A 23,885-nucleotide genomic window follows, 5' to 3' on the forward strand; every position below is an offset into this window, starting at 1 on the left:
TTACGGGATGGATTTTTTTTTTGTATATTATTGTTTTGCATTGTTAGTTTATGCTCTCAGCAAAATTGTATTTTGGAATTTGATGGCGTGTTTTGATACAAACAAATTTGTTTGACTTGCTTTATTTGTACAATTTGGCAATCAACATATTGATTTAACTTCGTATTGGCAGATTGCATTTATAATACATATTATACACAAATAACGGGTTCTAGGGTAATTGTATCATATTTATTAGTAAATGAAATCATGAATAGAACTGGGACTTAATGAGCAACTAATGGAGTACATCAGAAAAAAGATAAAATCCTGTGACTCCTTTTGCATTTTAAATTCTGCATTCTTACTACAATGTTGATATAATCTTTGAAAGACGCAATGCGGAACCCATTGCAATCAGACACTAAAACTTTCAACTTCAGTTCTCCAGCTTTTTTTAAATCACGTCACTTGGCCCACTTTTAAAATCTTGCACTATTGAAAATCAAGCGAAACTGGGCCGACATTTATGGGAAGACTGTACTGTAAAACTTACACACGCGCATCCACTGTAAAGTCCACAACCACACGCGCAGACTCACACAAACGGAGGAAAAGCTCGTGTTCCATCCCCGCCAGTAACAGGCAGCCTTTTGCCCGGGAAGGTCGTTACCTCTCATGTCTCCCTGGTATTTCGTATTATTTGAATATCTCAATGTCCAAAATTCGTTCCGATTGAAGAATCCGGGCATTTTATTTTTTCCATTCAAACTGCACGGGCTGTCTACGTCTAGAATCCTATATTTCTGACATCTAATACAATTCGCTGTAAATTATTCCTCGGAGAACGTGTGCAACCCACTTTTCCTAACCTCAATCTGGTGCGAATATACATTCAGTTATATTTAAATATTTAATCAGAATATTAGGAAATTAATTTAAATCATGTGATATCGTTTCTTGTACTCTCATAATCTAGTCTTTGTATATTTATATTTAAAAAAAAATCAAATAAGACATTTTAATGAATTCAAACGGAAACATTTTTTATAAGGCATTTTTAAGTGTCGTGTGTATCGAAAGTGACATTTTACGTATTTAAATACATTTTATATGTTTTAAGTGAGCATTATTGGCGTGAATAACTTCAAACCGACGAAGAAAAATCAGGCACAATTCAAAATACTATTTTTGTCAACTGTCACTTATTTCTAATTTATTGCTTTTCATACTTCTGTCATGTGTGTAATCACTATTATCACAAGAGTTACGTGTGTTTGTCGTGTGTTTACGTGGGTAGATTAAAAATTGAATTAAGCAAGGCTTAATATCGCGAAAAGGCACACCTTTTTTCAGCAGCTTATATACGTGTCATTTCAAGGACACGCCAAACCTTACATATACTACGGCGGGTGCGTCCAAAACCAACACGGGATTTGTTTTCGTATGTTTATTTTGGTCAGCCGAATCCTTTTATCCCAGCATACGCCATATTAATATTTTTAGGGGTGTGATTTTTATTATCTTAATAAAAAAAAATCAACCCAACGCAACACGCATCACAAGCCACTCTCTTAATCCGTTGAGTAATCGAAATGTCAAAGGTCCTTCGAAATATATATTTTTAACACGAATTTCCAGTGCAATTTAAAATTTACTCACGTGACACTTCTCAAAATGTGTTTATCGGAGTTTTTAGAGAAAGTGATAAAAATAACGTGAAATACACGTACTTAATAATTATTGTTCCTAATAATATATTAATAGCTTTACTCAGAAAAATATATATTTAAAGAATACACTTCGTAAAATTAATACGATTATTTTAATGGTTTTGAAACAAACTTTCTTTAATTACAAATTTCCTAATTGTCTTTATTACCATTGTGATGTTTTATCCTATTTTATATTATTATTACATACCGGACATGCATAATATATATTGGCTGAAATGCAAAATATAAAAACAATACTACTCAATGAAAATCAAGATCTCACAGATTTTCGTATGTGTATTGATGTACTATCTCACTACACAATAAATTATTATATGATGTACATTAATATATTAATCTACTTATTAGCGTTTTCGTTTGGTGATTTGTTTTCAATTATTTATAACCGGAATAGTACGAAACTTTCTTCGTTAAAAAAATAAACACAGACAAAATTCCGTCTCCAAGCTATTCATATAAAAGGCGTAGGATGTTGTGTTATTACCTCTGAGATTATTTAAAGCCATTCGCTCGAAATTGTTCACCTAAAAAGTTCAAATTTTATGAAATATATACAAATAGATATTTTACAGGAATATATGCTAATATATTAATAATTTTAATACTGAATCATTGCTGACTCTTAGAAATCCTAATATATAAATTTATTATGAAACACTATGTAATGTTGTTAGTTATTTTTATTTGCTTCAGAAACACAACAGAAATATACATATTAGAAAAAATATTTTTAAAAACTCGAACCCGCACCCATCGGATTCCGGTCAATTTACAATCTACATGCACCCTATCTAATTAAGACGAATTTGACTAATAGTCCTACAAGAGAAACGCTTCTTAAATTACGTTAATATTCTTTAGCTTTTGTGGTTTGCACCAAAGTCCTAATAATAGATACTTAACTTGATTCCTAGCCGACGTCAGGATCTTTCCAAATTTTAGTGATAACCTCATGCACTTGGTAATAATTTTAAAACTTTTTTTTATTCAACGAATAATTCATAAGATTTTAGAATATAACATTCTATTGAACATTTCTAAAGAATGTTATTTTCTCAAATCTTGCGTATTATTTTTTAAATAGAATAATTGTTTATTTTGTAATTCTTGTACGTACCATTACTATATATTTGATTGACATCGATTGATTTAGTATTGCTTTAGTCAAACACATTTCCTTGCGTAAATACTGTTTATGTTATAGAACCAATATGTGGCTCGATTGCTTCAATCGTAATAATTAATGTCTACACGGATTACTGCAGTAATTACAATATGGCAACATATTCCCAAAGCAGGCATCGTCGAATGTAAATTCATCCTTCACCTGTCCTATCGAATTGCTTTTCTTTGATAACTGTTTGCACTATACAAATTGGCTAATTTAGGATTTCTATGTTTGCAAGTGTTTAGAATCCTTGCTGCCCCAACCACTATTAAAACGATTTTATTTAAATATTCTGATTTGGAAAAAAAGCTTACACCATTTAAATATATTTCAGTATACTTATTTTTATTTCTTTGTTTTAGAGAATCTACTGTATATCTTATTCAATTTGTTAATTATCTCGAGATAATTTTTATCATCTTATTTAAAATGTGTCTTTATTTTACCGTGGAAACTATTTCGTCCTCTTTAAGAAATTACATTTATATTTTAATCTAATTCTTATGCCTGTTTTTTTTATATTGGATCCATTAAATCTAATGTCAATAATTTAACAAAACTAGGTACCCTTTAACATCGATTGTAGTATATTTATATTCTTTATAATTATCTATAATGTACAATGTTCCCATCTGGCATGCATAATCACATTTATGTATTTCAGCTCATTTAGAACGTATGGTAATTATAAATATGTCCCATCTTTCTCAATAAAAAGGCATTTTTGTTAGTTGAATAATTGAAGTACACGTAATGATTTAAAAAAAATCTTTTTATACAACGAAATATTGTTTTTCTTTCAAAGTTATTTTCCTCTTAATAAAGTATCACGGTTTACTTGGAACATAACACTAGTGAAGTTATTGCGTTATATTATCTATTCGACTAAGTGGCCTCTTGGAGCTTTTTGAAATAGAAACCGTGCCTTATTTATAGCTCACAATTCCACGGACACGTGCCGCTCCATTTGAGAACCTTTATACAATATTGGATTGTTTTTCAGACATTCCTAGGAATTCATATACTTCTTTTTAACAAAACAAATGCCTTTTGTGGATATAAAATATTCAAATCCGTGCTCTGAATGCCAGCATGTCGCTCGTATGATTCATGGGTTTTATTTATTATTTTTCTAGTCTTACATATTTCAGCATACCGCCCTCCCCACCAACATCCTCCTAAAGAATGCACCTTGTATGTATAAGCTTTCCACATAATCCCAGCAAGAACATAATTCAATTATGTTCTTCCGGATATGTAAATGAATATCCACTATCCGGAGCTTGTGCTTTGGTTTAATTTTCGCATGCTGAATTTATGTGCATGACAATTTTTCGAAAGCAGTTCCGCATAGTTGTACTGCAATACTCCACTGCATGTACTATTTTTACCCATTTATTAGGTCGTATTAAAATTTACACATAAAATATATCGTTGTCTGTGAAATATCAATACTTATTTACATTATTATTGTATTAACATCAGCACCAGTATTGATGGATTCTAGTTTATAACTGAAGTCTCATGTATTAATTATTAGTTTTGTTGTTAATCCAGTCCTAATTAATAGTAAAGATTAAAAGTATTACTGTATCATGATTGATTCATATTTACACGCTCAACACCAATGTTCATAATATATGACATAGTCGAATCAACGAAATTAAGAATATTGTGATGATACTGTTTAAGATTTTTTTTTTTTATATTTTATCCAAATTAACGTAGATAGTATTAAATCATTAAAGCTTTATCTGAGAAAAGCCGCAATGTTGTACAAAGCTATTGAATTATTTTCATAGAAATAGGGGTATTTAGTTGCTCCGTGACTCCTTGTTTCATAAGAATTATTTGAAAACTGGAGGCATTTCTTAGGTAGGGCACTTTCATACGTAAATTATTTTTAACTAACGCTTATTGAACCTTTTTTCATAACTTGATGAAAACTTTGCATTATTAAATTTTTGGTAGGTACTGCCTAGTAGAGATTGCAAACCCAAACAGAATTTTCAATCCTGGGATTAGAATTTCGTTTATTATTGTGCAAAAACAACTGAAATCTTGGACAAAAAATTATGCGTCTGGTACCCACATATTAATATGAATTTACTTTTACTTGAAAATTTATTTTTGTAAAACTTTTTATAATTATGCATATTTTTTCCGATAACCGGGAAAAGTTAGGAAATATCCGAAAATTTAAAGTAATTATAAATAAAGAGATACGGGCTTCCAAAATTTTCAATTTCGAAACAAACAAATCGAGTGGGATCCCGTAATTGCAAACCCTAGAACCCTCACATTTTCCACAGCCTATAAAATAAGATTGTATGAAAAATTCTACACAGTATTGTGGACATTTTTATGTCTGACCCACGAACCTATAAAACATTATTCATTTACAATTTATTTATTTATTTATCCTGTGTTCAATCACAAGTTTCTCTTGCTGTTTGTCACAGTATTTTAATGTTTCAATACAGCCTCGAGCAAAAAAAAAAAAAAAATACCACAAAACTTTACGCCGTCACTTTACGCTGATTGGATGTATTTGAAACAACAAAATATTTATATATTCCGATATTGGAATATTTTATTGAAAGCTTTCAACTATCCTTTATTTTTCTGTCGAATGGCCAAATTATTTATTTGTCTCATATCGCTTTTATTGCCAGTACTTTGATGTGATGTGCCTCTAAATTGGTACCAAGATAAAATCTTTCCCGAAGTGAAACCGTAAATTGTCAGCCATAAAACTATATTATATTTATTTCGCTTGAAACAGTAAGCTCTGTTTGTATATTTTGTCTCAAATATCGGCGATAAGAAATAATTTTACCATCTTTATTGCGGTATCTGTAGCATTGACTGTACCTATCTATATATAAATTACACACATATATATTATATATACCTACACCTACTCTAATAAGTATCATACATGCATGATTATTCAAAGTTCATATTATTACGCCAATCGAATTAGGAAGAATATAGTTGGGTATTTATCGCATTTTCCACGTTTTTAAAGAAATCGACACGGCCTAAGATATTTCATTTTAAAGTCTACATTCTATGGAACTAATACTTTGTCTCGTGTCGCTTAGGACCTTTTGATACTTAACTTTAACACAAAGTCTACAATGCAATATAAGATAGTAAATTACGTTTTTGTGCGTCAAGCGTAATATTGGGGTTGGTTTTAACGTTAGTTTATATTCTTGTCAAATTAGAACAATCTGTCAAATTCTATTAGCTGATATACCCCCCTTTGCAGTAAATATGATATGAATAATAAGATTTGACAATTACTTACATCGGCTTTAAACAATTTCTTCGTATGATTTTGGCGCGTTTTAAATGTTATAGATTATTAATTTATTACGTATTATGTGAAATTCACATAGAATATGTGCCTTCTCAGTTTTTGTTTATTATACATCTTAATTTTCGAAACCCCAAACCCACTAATAGATGGCGTTGCTTGTATATCTAATTCGGTAACCGCACAATACAGAACATGACAAAACAGAACAGTGACAAAACAGAACATGACAAAACACAACATGACAAAACAGAAAATGACAAAACAGAACAGCCAGGGGAAAAATGAAACATTAATTTTTGTGGAATCTATTTAGGTTAGGTCAGGTCATTATTTCGTTGTACCTAGTCACCCAATCATTTTGAACATATTATATTGATTAAGATGAGATATCATAAGCTTGCCGGCAAAGTCCCGTTTATTTGAGGCTTTCCAGCGATTAGGAATGTAGAAATTAGGTGTATAATTTGATTTATTATGGCGTATTGAAAATCTGTGCTATTAAAAATCTATCAACATAATAGAGATAGGACAATTTCAATATTAAATTTATATTTTTCCTGAAAGGTCATAATTATATTTATCGTTGTTCTGTTTTTACATGTTCTGTTTTGTCATGGAACCTACGATGAATTAAAGGATAAGATCAAGTATGGAATAAGTGGGAACTTATATATTTTGTTGAGCTTTTTCTATTTAAAAATGTTTTAATGATAAAATCGACATAGATTTAAAAATAAAACGTGTGGTACCGATGGAACGTAGATGAAATAAAATTCGAACTAATAGGTACATGATATTTGGATTAAAACATTTAATACGTTTTAAAGTAATTTGATCTATTTCTGTTATTGCCATGCTAGTTTCTTGTAAAGTTTGGTATTTATGCGTTATAAAAACAAACCTTATCACAAAAAAACATCATTACTAGACTTACCTATCATAATAAAATATTTAATGCGTTATTTTTGCTATTTTCTAAGATTATTTATAGCGCACAGATCAAAACGTTTGTTCAGAAATAGGCCAATGTAGCCGTTCGCCGATTACTATCTTCACATTATTTTTTTCCGTTACATTACGTTTAATGTATTACGCTTGTGATACCAGGACCTCATAAAGCATAAGAGAAAGATAGGCATCTTTCTGGAAGTATTTTACTTCACCGCAAATTGGCAAAGTTCCCCCTTGTATTTCATCAGTACGAGAAAATTTCATTGTTTTCCATGCACGCTTCGAAACCTTTTTCTGTATTTTTCTCATTTCTCGTTTTTCATTATTGAACATACTTATCGAAGTGCAAATTACCCTCGTCATATGTATATTCACTGTCATTGCACTATAATATCTATAGTATGCTGGTTCAGCGGAGGATTGGTATTGCAAATGAAAGACGGTAGTAGTTGTTCGTGATGATGGAGGAGGCGAGAATTTATTTACTTTTTCAAATAACTACAAGGGTACAATCGATGCAATGTAATAAATATAACGGTAATTAGGTGCGATGTGTAACGGAAACTTATAATGGAGTGAGATATCCAATCAATTCTGACCCGCTATTTATTGACCGGCGCACTATGAAATAATATGTTAAAATTATTATGAAATCATATTATTATATAATACACTGACTGATTGTACGTACAAATTGAATATTTAATAAATAATATTATAATTGAGATCTGGGTTACAGGAATCTGATGATGGCCACATATCTGTCTAGTCTAGACTCTAGAGTACATTACTTTGCGTACCTATCTGTTGTGTTCAAGTATGACAAACCTTTGTATGCTTTAGGAACCTACTAAAATCAGCAATAATCGGAGGCGTGGCGTGCTAAGGATTTTCCTTTATTTTTTACCTTTTCTTCTAATTTATCCCCAACCAAAATCAAATATTCTATTCCGATAATATAATATTACCAAATATACATAAAAGTATTCATAAATGTACCTAGTTGATAAACAACGTCGATTATTGCAAATTCGCGCTCATGCCTTTGATTCTTTCCGCTAACATCTCTACTTCAATATTAAGATTTAATAAACAACGACATATCAGAAGTCAATGCGTATTAGTATATTATATAAAAAAACTATTTTTATACATACCTAGCTATGACTCTTTCCTTATAATATGACTTTGTCGGTGTGTTCACATTAGCTTCTCATTCTATTCTCCAGATATTATAACCGGGCGGCCTATTTACTTACGTTAAGTGACAGCTAGTATTACTCACATATACCCGTCTCTATTGTTTTTATGATTTCCCCGGAAAACTCTCTGAGTGATGACGTAGGCGATTTCCTTTCCATCATAATCGCTCCTTGCATGAACACGTGTTTTTACAATCAAATAAACATTACCCACTTTGTTTTATTGGATTTAATTTTGTAATTATTATTTTTTAATTATTAAACGGTTTTTAATTCAATATCGTCATAATAAAAATTAAATACTTACCCCACGGTCGCGTAGTTAGTAGAGTTCCCACCCGTGCTGCATTAAACGCCTTATCAAGAAAAAATAAAGAATAGCGCCTGTACACGTGCATGGATTTACTGGCATCAACTAACTGAATCAAACTATCGCGATGATAATTGTTTACATGCAAAAGTGCTGACTCTAATGTTAATCTTATTCTTTAAAGCGTAGTCGAGACGCGTTGTTGTCATTGTATGGTGCTATTTGATAGGCTGTAAATATTGATAAACGTCGAAATGCTCTGCGCGGAGTAGTTCGTATGTTTCCGGCAGGTTCGCCGATTTGGTTCTACTGCGCAGGCGGAGATATCGCACAAGTTCCAACTATCGCATGAAAATTCAGAAGCCGCTGAACTTTTTTGATCCATTTGTGCAATCTTACAACTTGCACGATGATATGTGCTTACACGTGCATTTTCTTGTTATGTTTGCGATAATACGTACTGTCGACAGTAAACCCATGCACGTGTAAACGGGCTATTATGCTTTTTAAATATGTTTTTGATCTAGAGCAAAATGCCGATGGGTTGGGCGGGCGGTCCATTAATCTCGGCCCGCTGTGATAACCAATTCATTCAAGATATCGCCCATGTATAAATAATATTTATTATATTATTTATTGTATATATATTTTATATACAGCTCTTTAAAAAATCTAAATCGTTGTGATACGTGGCTCTTCTGTGTTAAATTTTTTCCGACCTCTGTGTTCGGCGAATGGTCCAAATCCATTCCCTAAAAAAAACGAAATTTCTTTTAACGACAGCGGAAGGGAGTTGCAAAATGTGTCATAATTTAGACAAGAGTGAGAGGTAAACGTTTCGTGTGACGATATTCTTTATATAGGTTATACGAGCGAATATTGAGTGGGCCCTCGCCACTGTATACATGAATTAAAAAAAAATGATATTTCATTCAGCTATTTATAATTCCTAAAAATTGAAATAACCTTAAGTTACGGAAAATATTGTGATAAAATAATAATATTTTATCACAATATTTATTATTATAAAAATAATAATTTCAAGTCGACTTACCAACTAGTATGTCAACAAAAGCAAGTGAAGAACTCATTGATTTATCAGAAGATACGTCACTGAAAAATAGTTTCAATCGTAAACAGTTAACGAAATTCTGGCTCTCAGTTGCTGATAATTATCCTTGCCTGTTCGATGAAGCTATGAAAGTCCTCCTCCTCTTTACTACCTAATATCTATGTGAGGTCTGATTTTCGGCTATGGTTAACATTAAAACTAAATACCGAAATAAATTGGATATATCAAAGTCACTGCGATTAAAAGTAACTAAAGTTGAAGTTGATGCTAAAACTGTAATGAAGAAAAATAAGAAACAAATACATCCTTCCCATTGAAATAACTTTGTATAAAAACCTTGCAGGTATAGGTATTTAAGTAATATTTTTTTTTATTTAAGTTGTGTTTCTTATTTCAACAGTCTTTCATTCATATTGGTAACACTTATAAAAAATATTTTTTTAATTTCAATTAGAGCAAATAAGACAGCATTAAGTAGTTCCACGACTCGCCACTAGGGAATCTGAGCATTACCAATATGTATGCCCTCTTTTCTCTAAGACAGCTAAGAGGTGGGTCCCAAGATTGGACATTTTTGTTAGATGGGTCGGAGCCCAGTCAACTTTGGGAACCACTGCTCTAGTATATTTGTATGTTATTTTCAGTGAAACTTCGTGACAAATTAATTGAAAAGAATCAATTTGGAGATGCACCCACTCATACACGTCTAATAAAATTATCTTGTAATTTTTCAGAGGGTTTTAACATGTTCCCATAAATTATGTCTGAGTTTTCTATAAACAGAATTGATTATGTTCATTATTTAAGCTCTTAAAAGCTTTTAAAGTTTTAATAATAACAAGTGGTTTTCAGTGGACTAGTTTGGTCAGATTGCTTTTACTTTGTGGTCGCATGCTTCGGACGGTTAATCGGCGATATATTATTTCAAAGCCTTTCATGTGACGTCCATTACTTTCCTCGTTTTATTCACATTTTAATAACATTTTCATGCGATGTTTAATATACATAATTTAAAAAATTCACACCACTTACGATGAAGAATACAACATAGTTTTTTCGTGAGATTTTCTATGCGATCGGTCACTAATTAAATAATCTCTTTTACGATTTTTTTATTTTATCAATAATAATTTTGTTTGTTAATTAGTTCAAATATCTTGACACTACTTTGCATTTTTTATTATCATGATCAAAAGCAGAAAAAGAAGTAGGTACAATAGGAATATAATATAATAAAAGAATATGTGCTGACCCCAAAACCAGGCTGACACAAAAAGCATAATTATTTAAATCTAATCAAATACTACATATAGTTATATAAAAATACTGTGGAAAAGAGCAATTAAAAATGATTAAAAGATAAACACACATAAGTAGCAATCTTGGGAGAATAACGAATAGAAAAATTTACTGAAAACTATATAATCGTCGGTGTTTTATAAAAAAGGGCGAATCACTAGCTTTGTTGTGTAAAAACGGCGAATTTGTATCTTCACAGGAAAGTACTTAAAAACGACAATCGTAAGGGCGAATATCCATTTGAATGTGACATATTATGCCTTTTAAAATATTATAACGTCTATTATAATGACAGTATTCTTTATAAGCTTTATTATAAACTTATTGGACATTTATAATCATCAACAGGTAATTAATAAATAAATGTCAAAAGTTAAAAATCCTCTTCCTGTATAATAGCATTTTGGTTAATTCGCCCTTTTTACAAACTACATTTTTACAAGATGTATGAAGAGAACACAGGCAATGTAAGAAAAAATAGAACCAGAAAGCGTGTCGCCCAGTTACAATGAGTCGTACATTTTGGAGTAACTTAATGTAAAAGAGGCGAGAAAACAAAATAGTTCCACTCGACCACTCTAAAGATTCATAATTCTCATTGATATATCGACGGCATATGTCATTACATACAATATTCTTTTTCCAGGAATGGTTATAGATATCCGACAAAAATCTGTAAGAAGCTCCCTTATTCTAATATAGACAGAGTTCAGTTTTTAACTACATACAATATGTATTTATAATTAAATTCACAAAAAAGAATTAAGGGAATTAGGAAATTGACTTTTATTACAATGTCGGTAGAGTTAATTTTTCTGACACATTAAGCATTATGTATTTGTTTATTATAACGATTCTGTGGATCTACTATATACTCAAGGTGGCTATCGACTGTAGTTTATCATATTTATGTATTGAGGTATCATAATTATTGTTCCAATAAGTTAGCCGTCCAAGCTTCGCAGTGTCAATATGTTTTCTTTCGATATGACGTCCCTACTCGTTGCAACGTAATTGATGTATATTTACGTACGTGTACGAATTAATTTATAGATATTGTGTAGTATAGGAATACAGTTTGATATATATATTATTTATTTTAATGTAAAACCTTGTTATCCTTGATTAAAAAAAAATAACTACATGCTTAATCGCTATTATTTTAAGGGTTCGAATGTTTATGGCCACACAGTTTAGCGTTTCGGTCATAAAGACATGCAATCTTGTTTATTTCTGTTGTTAACCTCTATAGCACAAACGATCCTTTCATACTTAAAGAAAGTATTTACTGAAACAGTGTTTAAATAATTGTACTACAATGTAAGTTTCGTTCTGTCTTATGCCAGATATTTCCCTTCTATCCGACTTTTAGTAGATTTTGAAACAGAATGTAGAATTATGACTAATGAAATGACGTGACCATGAGAACCTCTGACTTTGCTTAAACCAGAAATGTTACGATTTTCACCCATCTCTTGTATGGGCGGCCTAGGGTGTCAGTGTGCATTGGATCTCTCTCGAGCTTTAGTTGTCTCGCAGATTTCAACATAGCATCATACACAGAATTAAAAAAATACAGTATGAATAAATCGCACCATGAATACTTTAGTGTGTTAAGTAAAAAAATATCATTTTGTAGTTAATAATGCAGTTTTATTCAGAATGTTTTGATTTATTTATTGCTTTAACGTAGTAACTTAAACAAAATGTGAAATGCGTTGTAATTGAGTTACTTCATTGAAGTATTATGAAAATATTTTAATAAGTTGACTGCTTTGCTATATTATTAAGATATACTATGGTAAAGCATTAATGTGATGTATATTTTTGGTGCTATGGTAATGCATCAATGTGATGTATATTTGGGTGCACTAGTGTATTATTTTGATTTGATATACTGAAGTATTAAGCTCATACGAACTTCTTAAACTTATCGCAATATTACAGATATAAATGATTTGTAACTTCAAACGTTGACATCTCAAAACTATACTTTTGGAGTTAATACACTAAAGTACCCATGGTTCGAAATATAAATAAGAATATGGCATTTATTTGGGTTAATTCAACGGCGACATACATATCTGGCAGTATGTCTAGCATTCACATAAGTGGAAGAGATATTGTTAGATTTTTTTGGATAATTGTTTGGAACTGAAAAGTTTTTTCCAAAGCGAAGAAGGACTTTATTGCATGGCTGTTTATTTTTATAAGCAAAACCTGATATATTTTAGATTAAGCTCAGTGCACATTTAAAATATATACTTCAATCAGAAGTAACGCGAACGCTAGCATAAGTAGCGTAATAATATCCAATATGATTCTACAAAAACGGGTTTTTCCAGTAAAGTTTCGTGCATTATTTGACCGTTCTCTTTCAAGCACGCTCTGGGAGTTAAATTTAACGTGAATTTGATTTATGTTTCATTTCCTAGCGTGTTTTGTCATACCCAGTATTGTTCCGCTAAGGAAACTATTCTACATTAACTATAAAATGTCTGAAAGGGTATTCGTTTCTTTGTGACTAAGCACGGTGTTTGTACTTCTCGGTCCTTTGATATAATTTCATTCACTAAACTCAATTTAGCGAAGCGGCATTAATTCAATGATTTTTAATCACATTTATAATACAGGAACATAATATATATTTACGACTTTTCGATCTTAGCCTATCAAACATTATTAGTAGGTAGGTATAGAATAAATATCGTCACTTTTACAATTCTAATGTGTGTGAATAGGGACTGCAACACCGAATGAAAATACTAATACCGGTATTTCGATATTTCCTGTTGAATACCGGTATTCGTGAAATATATTGAAAAAATCTACCAATAAATATATATATATATCGACTGTAGAAAGGAAAAAGGATGTAATCCACACAAATGAAATTTTACATGAGGCACAAAAAGTAAGACAACTGTGAAATGCATGATAATTATCAATTTGGTTTTTATATCCTTAATCTGGTATTAATTATAGAGTTAATTAAAGAAAGACCAACAAAAATGATGGTTAAGTCGTTTTTCCCACTTCACTAAAAATTGCCAGCTAAATTTAGATTATAAATCAGCATTTGCATCTTACATCCTTCGCACACAGCGTGTATTTTAGTCGTGTGCAACGTTATTATCAGATGAAACTTGTTTTGAAAAATCTGAGGGTTACGTCCTTTTTCCTTTCTACAGCCGATATATTATATAAATCTCTTTAAAATATTAATATTTTATAACACGTGCCAATGTTGGTCTCAAAAGGTTTTGGAGGGCAACGGAAATATACAGACATCGCGTAACCCGACAAAAAAATACAGTCATGTTAAACTTTTTATGTTAATAAATATATTTTGTATCCACTTTCGATACCGAATATATCGGTATTATCTGATTTTTAAAACCGGTATTACGGTATCGAAAAATTCTGGGATACCGGTATTTGCATCCCTATGTGTGATTAGGTAACTACCAATCTATTTTCGTATTTTATGAATATCTTACGTTTTTAGAGATATTTTTCTCCCGAAATGCAGCCAAAATACCTACTTCAAGTCAACTTTCCGCTATATTACACTTTAAAATGGATTTAAATAAGGGTCGGCAACCGGTGGCCCTTGAGCCGGATACAGTCTAAACTACCACTTTTTGCGACTCATAAGTGGCAACACAACGTGTAGCCCGTACGTTGACACATTTGAATAATACAGTGTAATTATAATGATTAAATAAAATTCATGCCATTCTATATGCTGCCCTGCTAAGTAAAAAGACAGTGTTTTTGGTTTTAGTGTAATCTCACTCGTCTGTCTATTCAGAGATTATGTCTAAACAATCCAACAATTTTACATAATTAGAGAAAAGGTAGTTTAAATCTCCTACAACAATTTCACTAAAATAAAAAATACTGTATTTTACTTAGCATGGCAGTATGTTGCAAATCTGCATCTGTTTCAACCCAAAAAGGCTATATCGCTACTAGCATTGAAAATTTTCAAATTGCACTTTCAACAAGATTTATGGATTTTCTTAAAAAAAAAAACAGCGAAATACAACTGTTTTCTTGGCCCTCTGAATGTAGACATCATTTACGTAAAAAACCAACTAACGATGGAGATTGCCATGAGTTTTCAAAAGAATAAATTCTATTCTCGGCTGACTGATGTATATTTGCATGCTTCAACTCTAATTTGCATCTAAGGTTTTAAAATAGATATAGATAATTTGGCTGAGGGAAAACACCCATAAAACTTGCATTTAGCAGGGGAAAAGAAACCGAGGCATAAATTGTATTTTGTTTTGCTTTGAACGTACTCACAAACATTGTTGCATTCGGTTTCGTGTTTATAAATCACATCTCGTATTTGAAATAGTTGTGTGTTGGTAAAGATTGAAATAATAAAATATATTGATAGGTTTTTTCCACACCCCCTATTTGCAGTCCTATTATAAAAACTTTAAATTGAATTCTATACGTCTGAAAAAATTGCCGACCTCCAGACCTTTACAATCACCTACGTTTTATTATTATTGGCAATACAGACTAACATGGGTTTGACTACCTCCAGGAAATGTCTTCACTCAATGATACTGTGTTTCTGTCAGCTCATTCTAACTGTCTCATCCTAGATCTATTAAACCTCATTTTCCATTCCGGTCTCTTCGAGTGTCTGTGTGTCCTTGTGACATGGTCTATCCAACAAACGGAGTCGTTCTAGTTTTATATGTGAAGCAGGATCACTGCTCAACATATTATTATAGACCTCGTGATTGTACCTTAATCGCCACCTGGCTTTTTATATTTGACTACAAAAGTTATTACCATTATCTTCCTTTCAAATATATCCAGGATTCTCTTATATTTACTAACCAGCACTTTGGTATGGGTCAAATGCACGAGATTAATGAAAGTCAGTCCTTCATACAACATATCAATATTAAATTGGACACAGCGAATATTTCAAAGACATGTAAGTACCCGTTTTGCAACGTAGGTGTAATGTATTTTTTTTGTTATAAGTTATTATACATGAAGCAGAATGTGAGGTATTTGCAATAATCACCTACATACCTATACCTAGTTAAATGTAAGTAGAGTATGAGTAGAGCATTTTTCAACCTCATACATCTGTACGTATTTAATTTGTTTACGAAATAATACAATTTTAATGAGCATATCTACATGTCTATGAACAGATTCCTTTACCTTTATGTGGGGTTTTATTGTGTGTACGATTGAGTACGGAAACCGAGTGTTCACTCAAGTGCCAGTATTGGAATAGTAAATATAAATGTCGGGAAAACAATCAAGCTATGTTCGAATATGTATTCAGCAAAATAACCGTTTGTTACGTCCTAATAAATACCATAATGGGAAACTATTTTAGGAATGATCATTCCATTAAAAAGGTCTGCGTTTCGAGGCGTACGCTGAATTATTATTGGCTTCGTGCTCAGTTAATCGATTGCGACTTTCAAACAATACGTACATATAAAAAACCATGCAAAAAATCTATCTGGGAATTCATTTATTTAAAATAATCGAATTTCCCAAAACCATATTTATATTTGTCCAATAGAATATCGAATATGTTTACCATAAATTAATGAACGTTGTCCGTTTACCATTATCCGTGATGGGCAATGAAAAGCTACCGAATTAGAAAATGTTTGAATACTAGGGTGGACCTTGGCGCCTTTAAATAGACTCCTCAGGTCTGACCGGTCCTCCGACCTCTTTTCCACTTCTAGAACTTTCAAATCTCTCTGTATAACATCAAGCCACCGAAGGATCACTATCCGCGAGACATGCTTAGCGATCCCATCGCTGTCAGGCTGTACGTCTCTAGATGATATCCTCATAGATGGTGCCAAAGATTATTTCAATATTTTCGTCAACATTAATGTAAATCGATGTTTAATGTACCTTCTTAGTTTATATCTTCAATAAAATCTCGTAATATTCATTTCTTTTGTATTGGTACCCACTTACGCAATGTCCTTGTTTTCTCTAAACTAAAACAAAATTTCGAAAACTTTTTTTTTCTTTCTGGAGCTTCTTTGTTATTAAGCACTGTACTAGCCATGAATAATTCATTGTATTCTTTATTAAATGAATAATTAATTTTAAAACTGTGAATAATTTTGCACACGATTAATACAATACACCTACTTCAGTACTTTCAGAACTTCAACCAAAATAAAAAAATATGTATAGATATATAAAACTTATTAGCATATCGCATCGTTCTTCGTTACTACCCACCACGTCTCCACTCACTTTCAGCTGTATACCATAACCTAACGAACGAGAAGTTACATTATACATTTTTCTCGTATTATCGTTTATTAAGTACTTTATTAGTAAATTGTGTTCACTAGATTGCGCATGATTCGGATTTGAACTGCTATTTCATTATAACAAAGAGATGGGCCATTCGGAGGATGTGATTAGCATTATGTGATTCACCACATAAATAATGTATAGGATGCAATTAGCATATCAATCAGTCAGAGAAAAAAAAGCAGTCGATGTTCGAACTTACGAAATTTATCTTTTTTCCAGAAATTTTTTTTTGAATTGCGCGCCCTACATTATAGCGATATTTTTTTGTCTTTGCATAATTTTCTCTGCCCATCTTATTCAAGATCGACTACTCAACCTTCTAAATTGCTAAACGCTTAACCCCAATGCTTAATTCATTCTCGTCTGAGAAATGGAACTGTTTTTAAATACTGGGGTTCATAATTAATGATTATTTCAGATAGTACCACTAAACCAAGGATGGCTAACCTTTTTCTACAAGTGTATCAAATTGTATGGAAACATCATAAAAAAATAGCCTGCGTCAAATAAATAAAATTTTAAAAAGTGTTCAGATTAATATTAAGTATTGTAATTTTGCACCCACGATGGCCGCTCGTCTTAACTGTCGGTCTATAACGTTGTGTGTCCCAAGTTCGAATCCTGGGTCTGGCAAGTATACATACTATTTTTCAATTTGTGTATGAGCTAGATTATGGATCTAGTAGGTTGAGCATGTGGCGAACATCCATTTCTCGTAACAATCTGTTAACAAAAAACAGCCACTCTTTGGAGGCCCATATGATCTGATTAGGACCAAACATTAGTATTACACACTTAGTATACAAAAATGTATGTTTTTTACAATTTAGTGAGATATTTGATGTTTTATTATGTTAAGGCACGGTATATAAATAAATCCTACAATATAATTCAAACAATTTGTTTAAATGCGGTGTTTTTCTTCCGATTTAATATAATCAATCGACGAAAATAGTTGTTTGCACAGTAATATGTTGAGATAAAGATCGTCAAAATTGCGGTTTGCTATTTTTACTCTATATAATTAAAGTCATGAAATGTTTCAGACAATGAATTCCATTGATTCACTTTTTGCTAAGGGATGTCAATAAAAGAATGTCTATTAGTCGCGAAATTTTTCTGAATACCAATAAAATAAGCTAGTGTTGTAACATTAAAAATCATCCGTAGATTTTAGATAAATTAAATATAAAAAACTTCATAACGTTTGCATATAAAATTCGAGCATCCGTGGTCACACAGAGACACGCATGTCATGGGTGTGCCTTCCATGTATTCAAGCATCAGCCAACCGCGTTAATTCCTGAGTGATTGATTACTACTAAAAACGACTAAATTGCACTAATAGATCCTAAAGCTGAAAAATAAGATTTCTTATAGCAGTGGCGAGAGGTGGAGGCAGGTGTTAAGATTCGACATAAATAGTCTACCTACACTAAACTTTGTCAGTTAATTATAATTATTTGTTTTCATTGAACCAAGAATACAATTTACAGATGGTGCTGGTTAGTTCATAAAATTCAATTAAACCTTACTTAAACCAAACCATAATAGTTTAGGTATGCTATGGACGACCCGGCAAAAATAGTGTACTGCATCTTTTCAGTCATACGTCTTATTTGTTTCTGTTGAATTTCGAATACATATTATTATAGATGGCGTTGGTTAGTTTTTTTTTAAATTCATATTTAAAATTATGTATTGTTTAATGGCAATATTTTATAGATAAAAGAATATTTTTTTTTATTGTCTACTATGGCTTAGATTAGGCAGGGTGTAATTGATTTTTTTTTTTAAATCTAATAAAACTATACACATTCTAGTCGTACTTCAATGCAAATATACACGTTTGACTGACAAAGTTTAGTGTGCACTATTTATTTCGATTCTTAACAGCTTACATCCACCTTTCGACACTGTCTTATAGTGGCTATCGTGGTCCAATACGGTCAATAAGTCAGTCATACCATGGATACCGGGTTCAATAACATTATGACTTTATTTAACGTCGGTATTTTTGTGACGTGTTTCACTACTTTAGTTGAGTCTTGTGAATAGTTAACAATAGTTATATAACGTTTATATATTTGCCTGATTTTGTTTATCTTTGTACTGATTTACCGATTACATATAATAGGCACATAATAACTCAAGAATTGCTGAGTCTAGCGACAAATCAAACGTAATTAAGTAGTAATAAAATTAAGTGATATTTGTGAATTCTAAAATATAATAGTTTTATAAATACAAAAATAGACTCCCATAATAAAAATACGCGTCAAAATATTTAAAAAAAAAAAAGAAAACTTACATTTCTAATTAAAAATAATCGATAATTTTAATCGTTTACATATAGCTCCAACGAATTTTTAATAGTGAATTTTATTCATGTAAGTAAATCACCATCCATTTGACCTAACAAAAAATATGATTTGAAAGGAAAAACATTAGGAGTGCTTTGTTAAAAATATTTTGTAATGCTTCCACCGTATCGATAGCTCAAGTAATTTCTAAAGTCTCTTCAAAACGTACGCTGGACACGAAATTATTTTACGGTGCTGTGAAGAACGGAGTCTTTGAGGATTTAAAATGGCGTGGGGCTACTGGAGCGCGTCGTCAGTGCTGCCTGACCGGGGACGGAGCCCGAGGAGGGGTGCGGCGCCACCGCCGCCTCCCGCGCCCGCCAACCCCGAACCCCGCGAGGACTTGAATCCCCTGCCGGCATGCTCGAGCTCTTCCTCGACCTCCAATGGAATAAGTTTGGCGCAGAGCATGTTCCCGCCGGAAGTGTTCTCGTCTGGTGGGACGCTGAGCAGGTCGGGTTCTTCTGCGGAGTACGTGCCCCCCATCGTGTGCCCGCACCATTCGATGAGGCCAGCATATGTGGAACATCATCAGAGAGACATGGTGCCGCTTGATCCGCCGGTACTCAGAGATGACGATATGGAGCCGATGTATGCGACAGGTATGCCAGTAGCAATTTATTTTGTAATAACACATTATTTGATACAGTTATAATAATGTTATTTTGTACCTACTTATATTGCTTCGGATTATATTTTTTTATATATTGAATATAAGTTGGTACCTATATTGAGTAACTTTCAATATTAATATAAAGCAACATTATTTTCTATCAATTAAGGTATTACAATATGCATACCATTTAATCCACATAAAAATTCCACTGTCTTTTATCCCCGAAATTGTAGAATTATTTTACTGAGAAAATATCTAAATAAATAATCACCGATAATTTATATCTTCTTACGAATAAAGAATCGAAAGATTTTTTTTATATAAAATAGGGTAGTAGGGTGGGTTATCACGAATTACCACCAAGAATACGCTGTTGTTGTTTTATTTATTTTTTTAATATTAATAGAAATGTCCTTGTTTTTTCGTACGAGGTGATTGTTAACACGTACTCGTAGCCGCTATTTGTTGTTGTTGAAAAGAATCAAAGATTTTTGTATCTGTTAACAATGTTAATACGGACAAAACCGGCCCTGATCATTACTAAAACTACAGGGATTAATTAGTAGTTGTTTTGTTATATTTCGAGTATAGAGAAATAATTTAACCATGAACATGCGCAGTTGCGACTTGTTCCAGTGCGCCGCAATTTGGCAGGACGAATGTCATTATTGTTACAGTTGCTGTTCTTGACGTGTTGAAAACCCCTATTGCATCGCTTTCTCTCGCTCGATGCCGCTCCGAGTATGACTTTTTTTCTGACAAAATTATCAAACCACACGCTAATATGTATACCGCTATCATTCCATTAAGAAATTACAGTTTTTACATTATTCAAATGATTAATATAATTGTATATATTTTGAAGATAATTAATTATTCTATCTAAGTATATGATATTACATATATATTTTGTTTTTGAGAAAAAGCACTTTTAATCGATGAGTCAATTTGTCAATGGAACAGGGCGATAAATAAAAATACGGCTAAATAAATAAATTTAGATTTTGATTAAATTGTACAAAATAAATTGATTCCTTCTTGTTTTAATTCGGTCCGTGATGAAGTTGATGGAAGCGTTCCCATTATTTGTCCAACGCAAGTTAAATACATTCATTATTGCTTTTATTTTATTTTACGTCGAGGATAAACTCCCTTTATATTCTGCGAATATTCAATCAATCCATTTTCAGATTCTGAGTTTTTATCAAAAGCACAGAGTTTGGGATATAACTAGAACGAGTCGCTGGAACTTTTTTATATTATATTTATTTATTCTTAAACGGGTAGCCATAGAAAAAATATTCTGTACTTTGGTACATCGAAAAATGGCGTCTAAATATTGTTTTCAACCACCATATTTGACGGTCTTTTGTCATTCCTATATGATATACGTGATATTGTCATGATTGTTTATTTAAATATTATAAATAATGATAGTTCGATGTACTTGACTGCCTGTTTACATTTATATTATGATTGACCCTGTCTTTAGTTAACAGACGGTAGTTAAATCCTAAGTATCGTTATGTGATTGCTTTAGTTCCGGTTGTAGTCGAACATGTTTCGTATTCAAAATGGTCGATGTATTGAAATAAACAATATCATTAATTTATAGCAAAATCAAAGTTTAGGGTTTATCATGGCAATATGAGTACATGCAATTAATTTAATGCCTGCGAGGATGGGTGGCAACGTGTCTCTTTCGGGCTCAAGTCTCCCGTCTCGCAAATTTACACGTTTTTTTACAATGTGTTTTTGTATTTAGATTGAGTATATAATAGGTTGAGAAAGTAGCTCACATCCACGTTCTTTAAAAAAAATTAGAACCTATTCCGGGAGCGGCCAATAAATAGCCAATAGAAAAAATCTACTGAATATATAATATAGAACAGCGCTGTCCAACTTTTTTTAGGCCGCGGGCCATTTTTTCTTTAGCAAACATTTCGGGGCCAAAGAGAATAGGTAAATGAAAAGTCAGTTAATTTCAATTCTATTTATAAACAAACAAAAAATATCAGAAATAACACATATCTACAAATAAGAAAAACAATAATGTTATTAAGTTTTTTTTTTGTAAAAATTTTTATTCATCATAAATTAATTACGTTTTAGGATTTAGGATCAACATAGCTAATATCGATATTGAATGGATCACTGAATAAATTAATACTTAGCTTAAGGTCATCGAATTGAGAAAATCCTGTATTAAAATCTTTAAATCAGGGTTTTTTGTACATTAAAAAGTAAAATTTGCTGTACAGCTCGCGGGCCGCAAAACAATTTTGGCGGGCCGCCAATTGAACAGCGCTGATATAGAAGTATGTTGAAAGATGTTCGCAGTAAACGAGTGATAGATTTGATTACCTTGAGCCCGGGAAATCCACATGATGTGTATTTGGATTCAGCAGAGCTAATAGTCTGTCCAAGTGGTTAACATCCATGTTTTTACAATAAATTTTTTAAGAAACCTGTTTCGATGTTTCCAGAGAATAGGTTTGATTGTAGAACCATTGAATATAAAAAAATGTACTCTTAATCGTTTATGACTTTCGACTGATGCGAGCGATGCTAGTGAAATTTACTGTAAAATACTTAATTGTGAAGTGACTTGCAGATTATTTAATTATTAGTCTTTTTCCAGCTTCACCTACAATATAAAGCCCCGTCAGATAAAGAATTATTCAACGCCTTCGATAAAAGCTTAGCATTTTCTTCGATACTGGCAATTTACCGACTATGGCAACTTTTTTATATTCCGCTTTTATAAATAGTCCTTACTCTTGCGCTTACTTGTCAGCTGATTCGGTTTTAATGGCGTGAAAATTCGATTTTAAACTTTTTGGGGGACGCCAGCTAAGCAATGGTTTTTAAATTAACGTGTGTCTACGCTTTGAAATTCTACGGTGTTCTACGAAGTGGGTTGACGTAGCGCGTAGAAGCGTAGACCCTCTTGTCAGGCTAATGATTTGGGTTGAGTAATCCCGGTGCTTAAATATGTGCAGATTATCACGTAACTATCAGTAATAATGCGAACGGATACAATTATTATATATCCTGAATATACACAGAAGTTGAAATTACGTTTGACGTACCTATATTATTCTTAGTGACTAGTATATTTAAAATGTTGTTTTGTATTTTCTAGTCTTATGTTTTTTTCTGTGCCATATCCGTTAGTGGACGTCGGATTGCATATTTCTCGCTGCTTGAAACAAGGGTGTGCTGAGCTCAAATCTTCTGCCGCTTACGGAAAAGCTTTTCTTAAATTATATGAAACAGAAGATGATACCTCTCGGGATAGCACATGATCTGGATAAAGACTTTCTGGTTTTCTTTGAAATTTTTCATATAGTACCTCAACATTTGTAACTATGTCTTTATAGCTAATAAAGGCCATTCGTCTCTCTATACAGCCACATTTAGAAAGTTTCACGTATTCTGCTTTTTATTTCTTAGTAGCCTGTGTACCTAAATGCGATTAACAGTGAGTAGTGACTCATTATTAATGAGTCACTAATA

At 32.0% G+C, this 23,885-nt stretch overlaps 1 protein-coding gene across 9 annotated transcripts in view; it reads left to right on the forward strand.

Moving 5' to 3' along the window:
* Nucleotides 1–23,885, forward strand: part of aPKC (protein kinase C iota type) — a 478,073-nt gene that overhangs the window by 161,399 nt on the left and 292,789 nt on the right. The window contains exons 1-2 of one of the 9 annotated variants that reach the window (XM_085952850.1): nt 617–860; nt 19,744–20,352. The exons of 6 other annotated variants lie outside the window; for them this stretch is intronic. In XM_085952850.1, the coding sequence (XP_085808976.1) occupies nt 19,977–20,352 (376 nt within the window). In that variant the 5' untranslated portion in view covers nt 617–860; nt 19,744–19,976. Of the gene's footprint in view, nt 1–616; nt 861–19,743; nt 20,353–23,885 lie in introns of those variants that run through there. 2 more of the 9 variants (XM_085952852.1, XM_085952851.1) reach the window with 2 other exon arrangements.

The sequence above is a fragment of the Rhyacophila brunnea genome, unplaced genomic scaffold (genome assembly GCF_057557595.1).
Source record: "Rhyacophila brunnea isolate RB1 unplaced genomic scaffold, BYU_Rbru_1.0 scaffold_3, whole genome shotgun sequence".
NCBI lineage: Eukaryota > Metazoa > Arthropoda > Insecta > Trichoptera > Rhyacophilidae > Rhyacophila > Rhyacophila brunnea.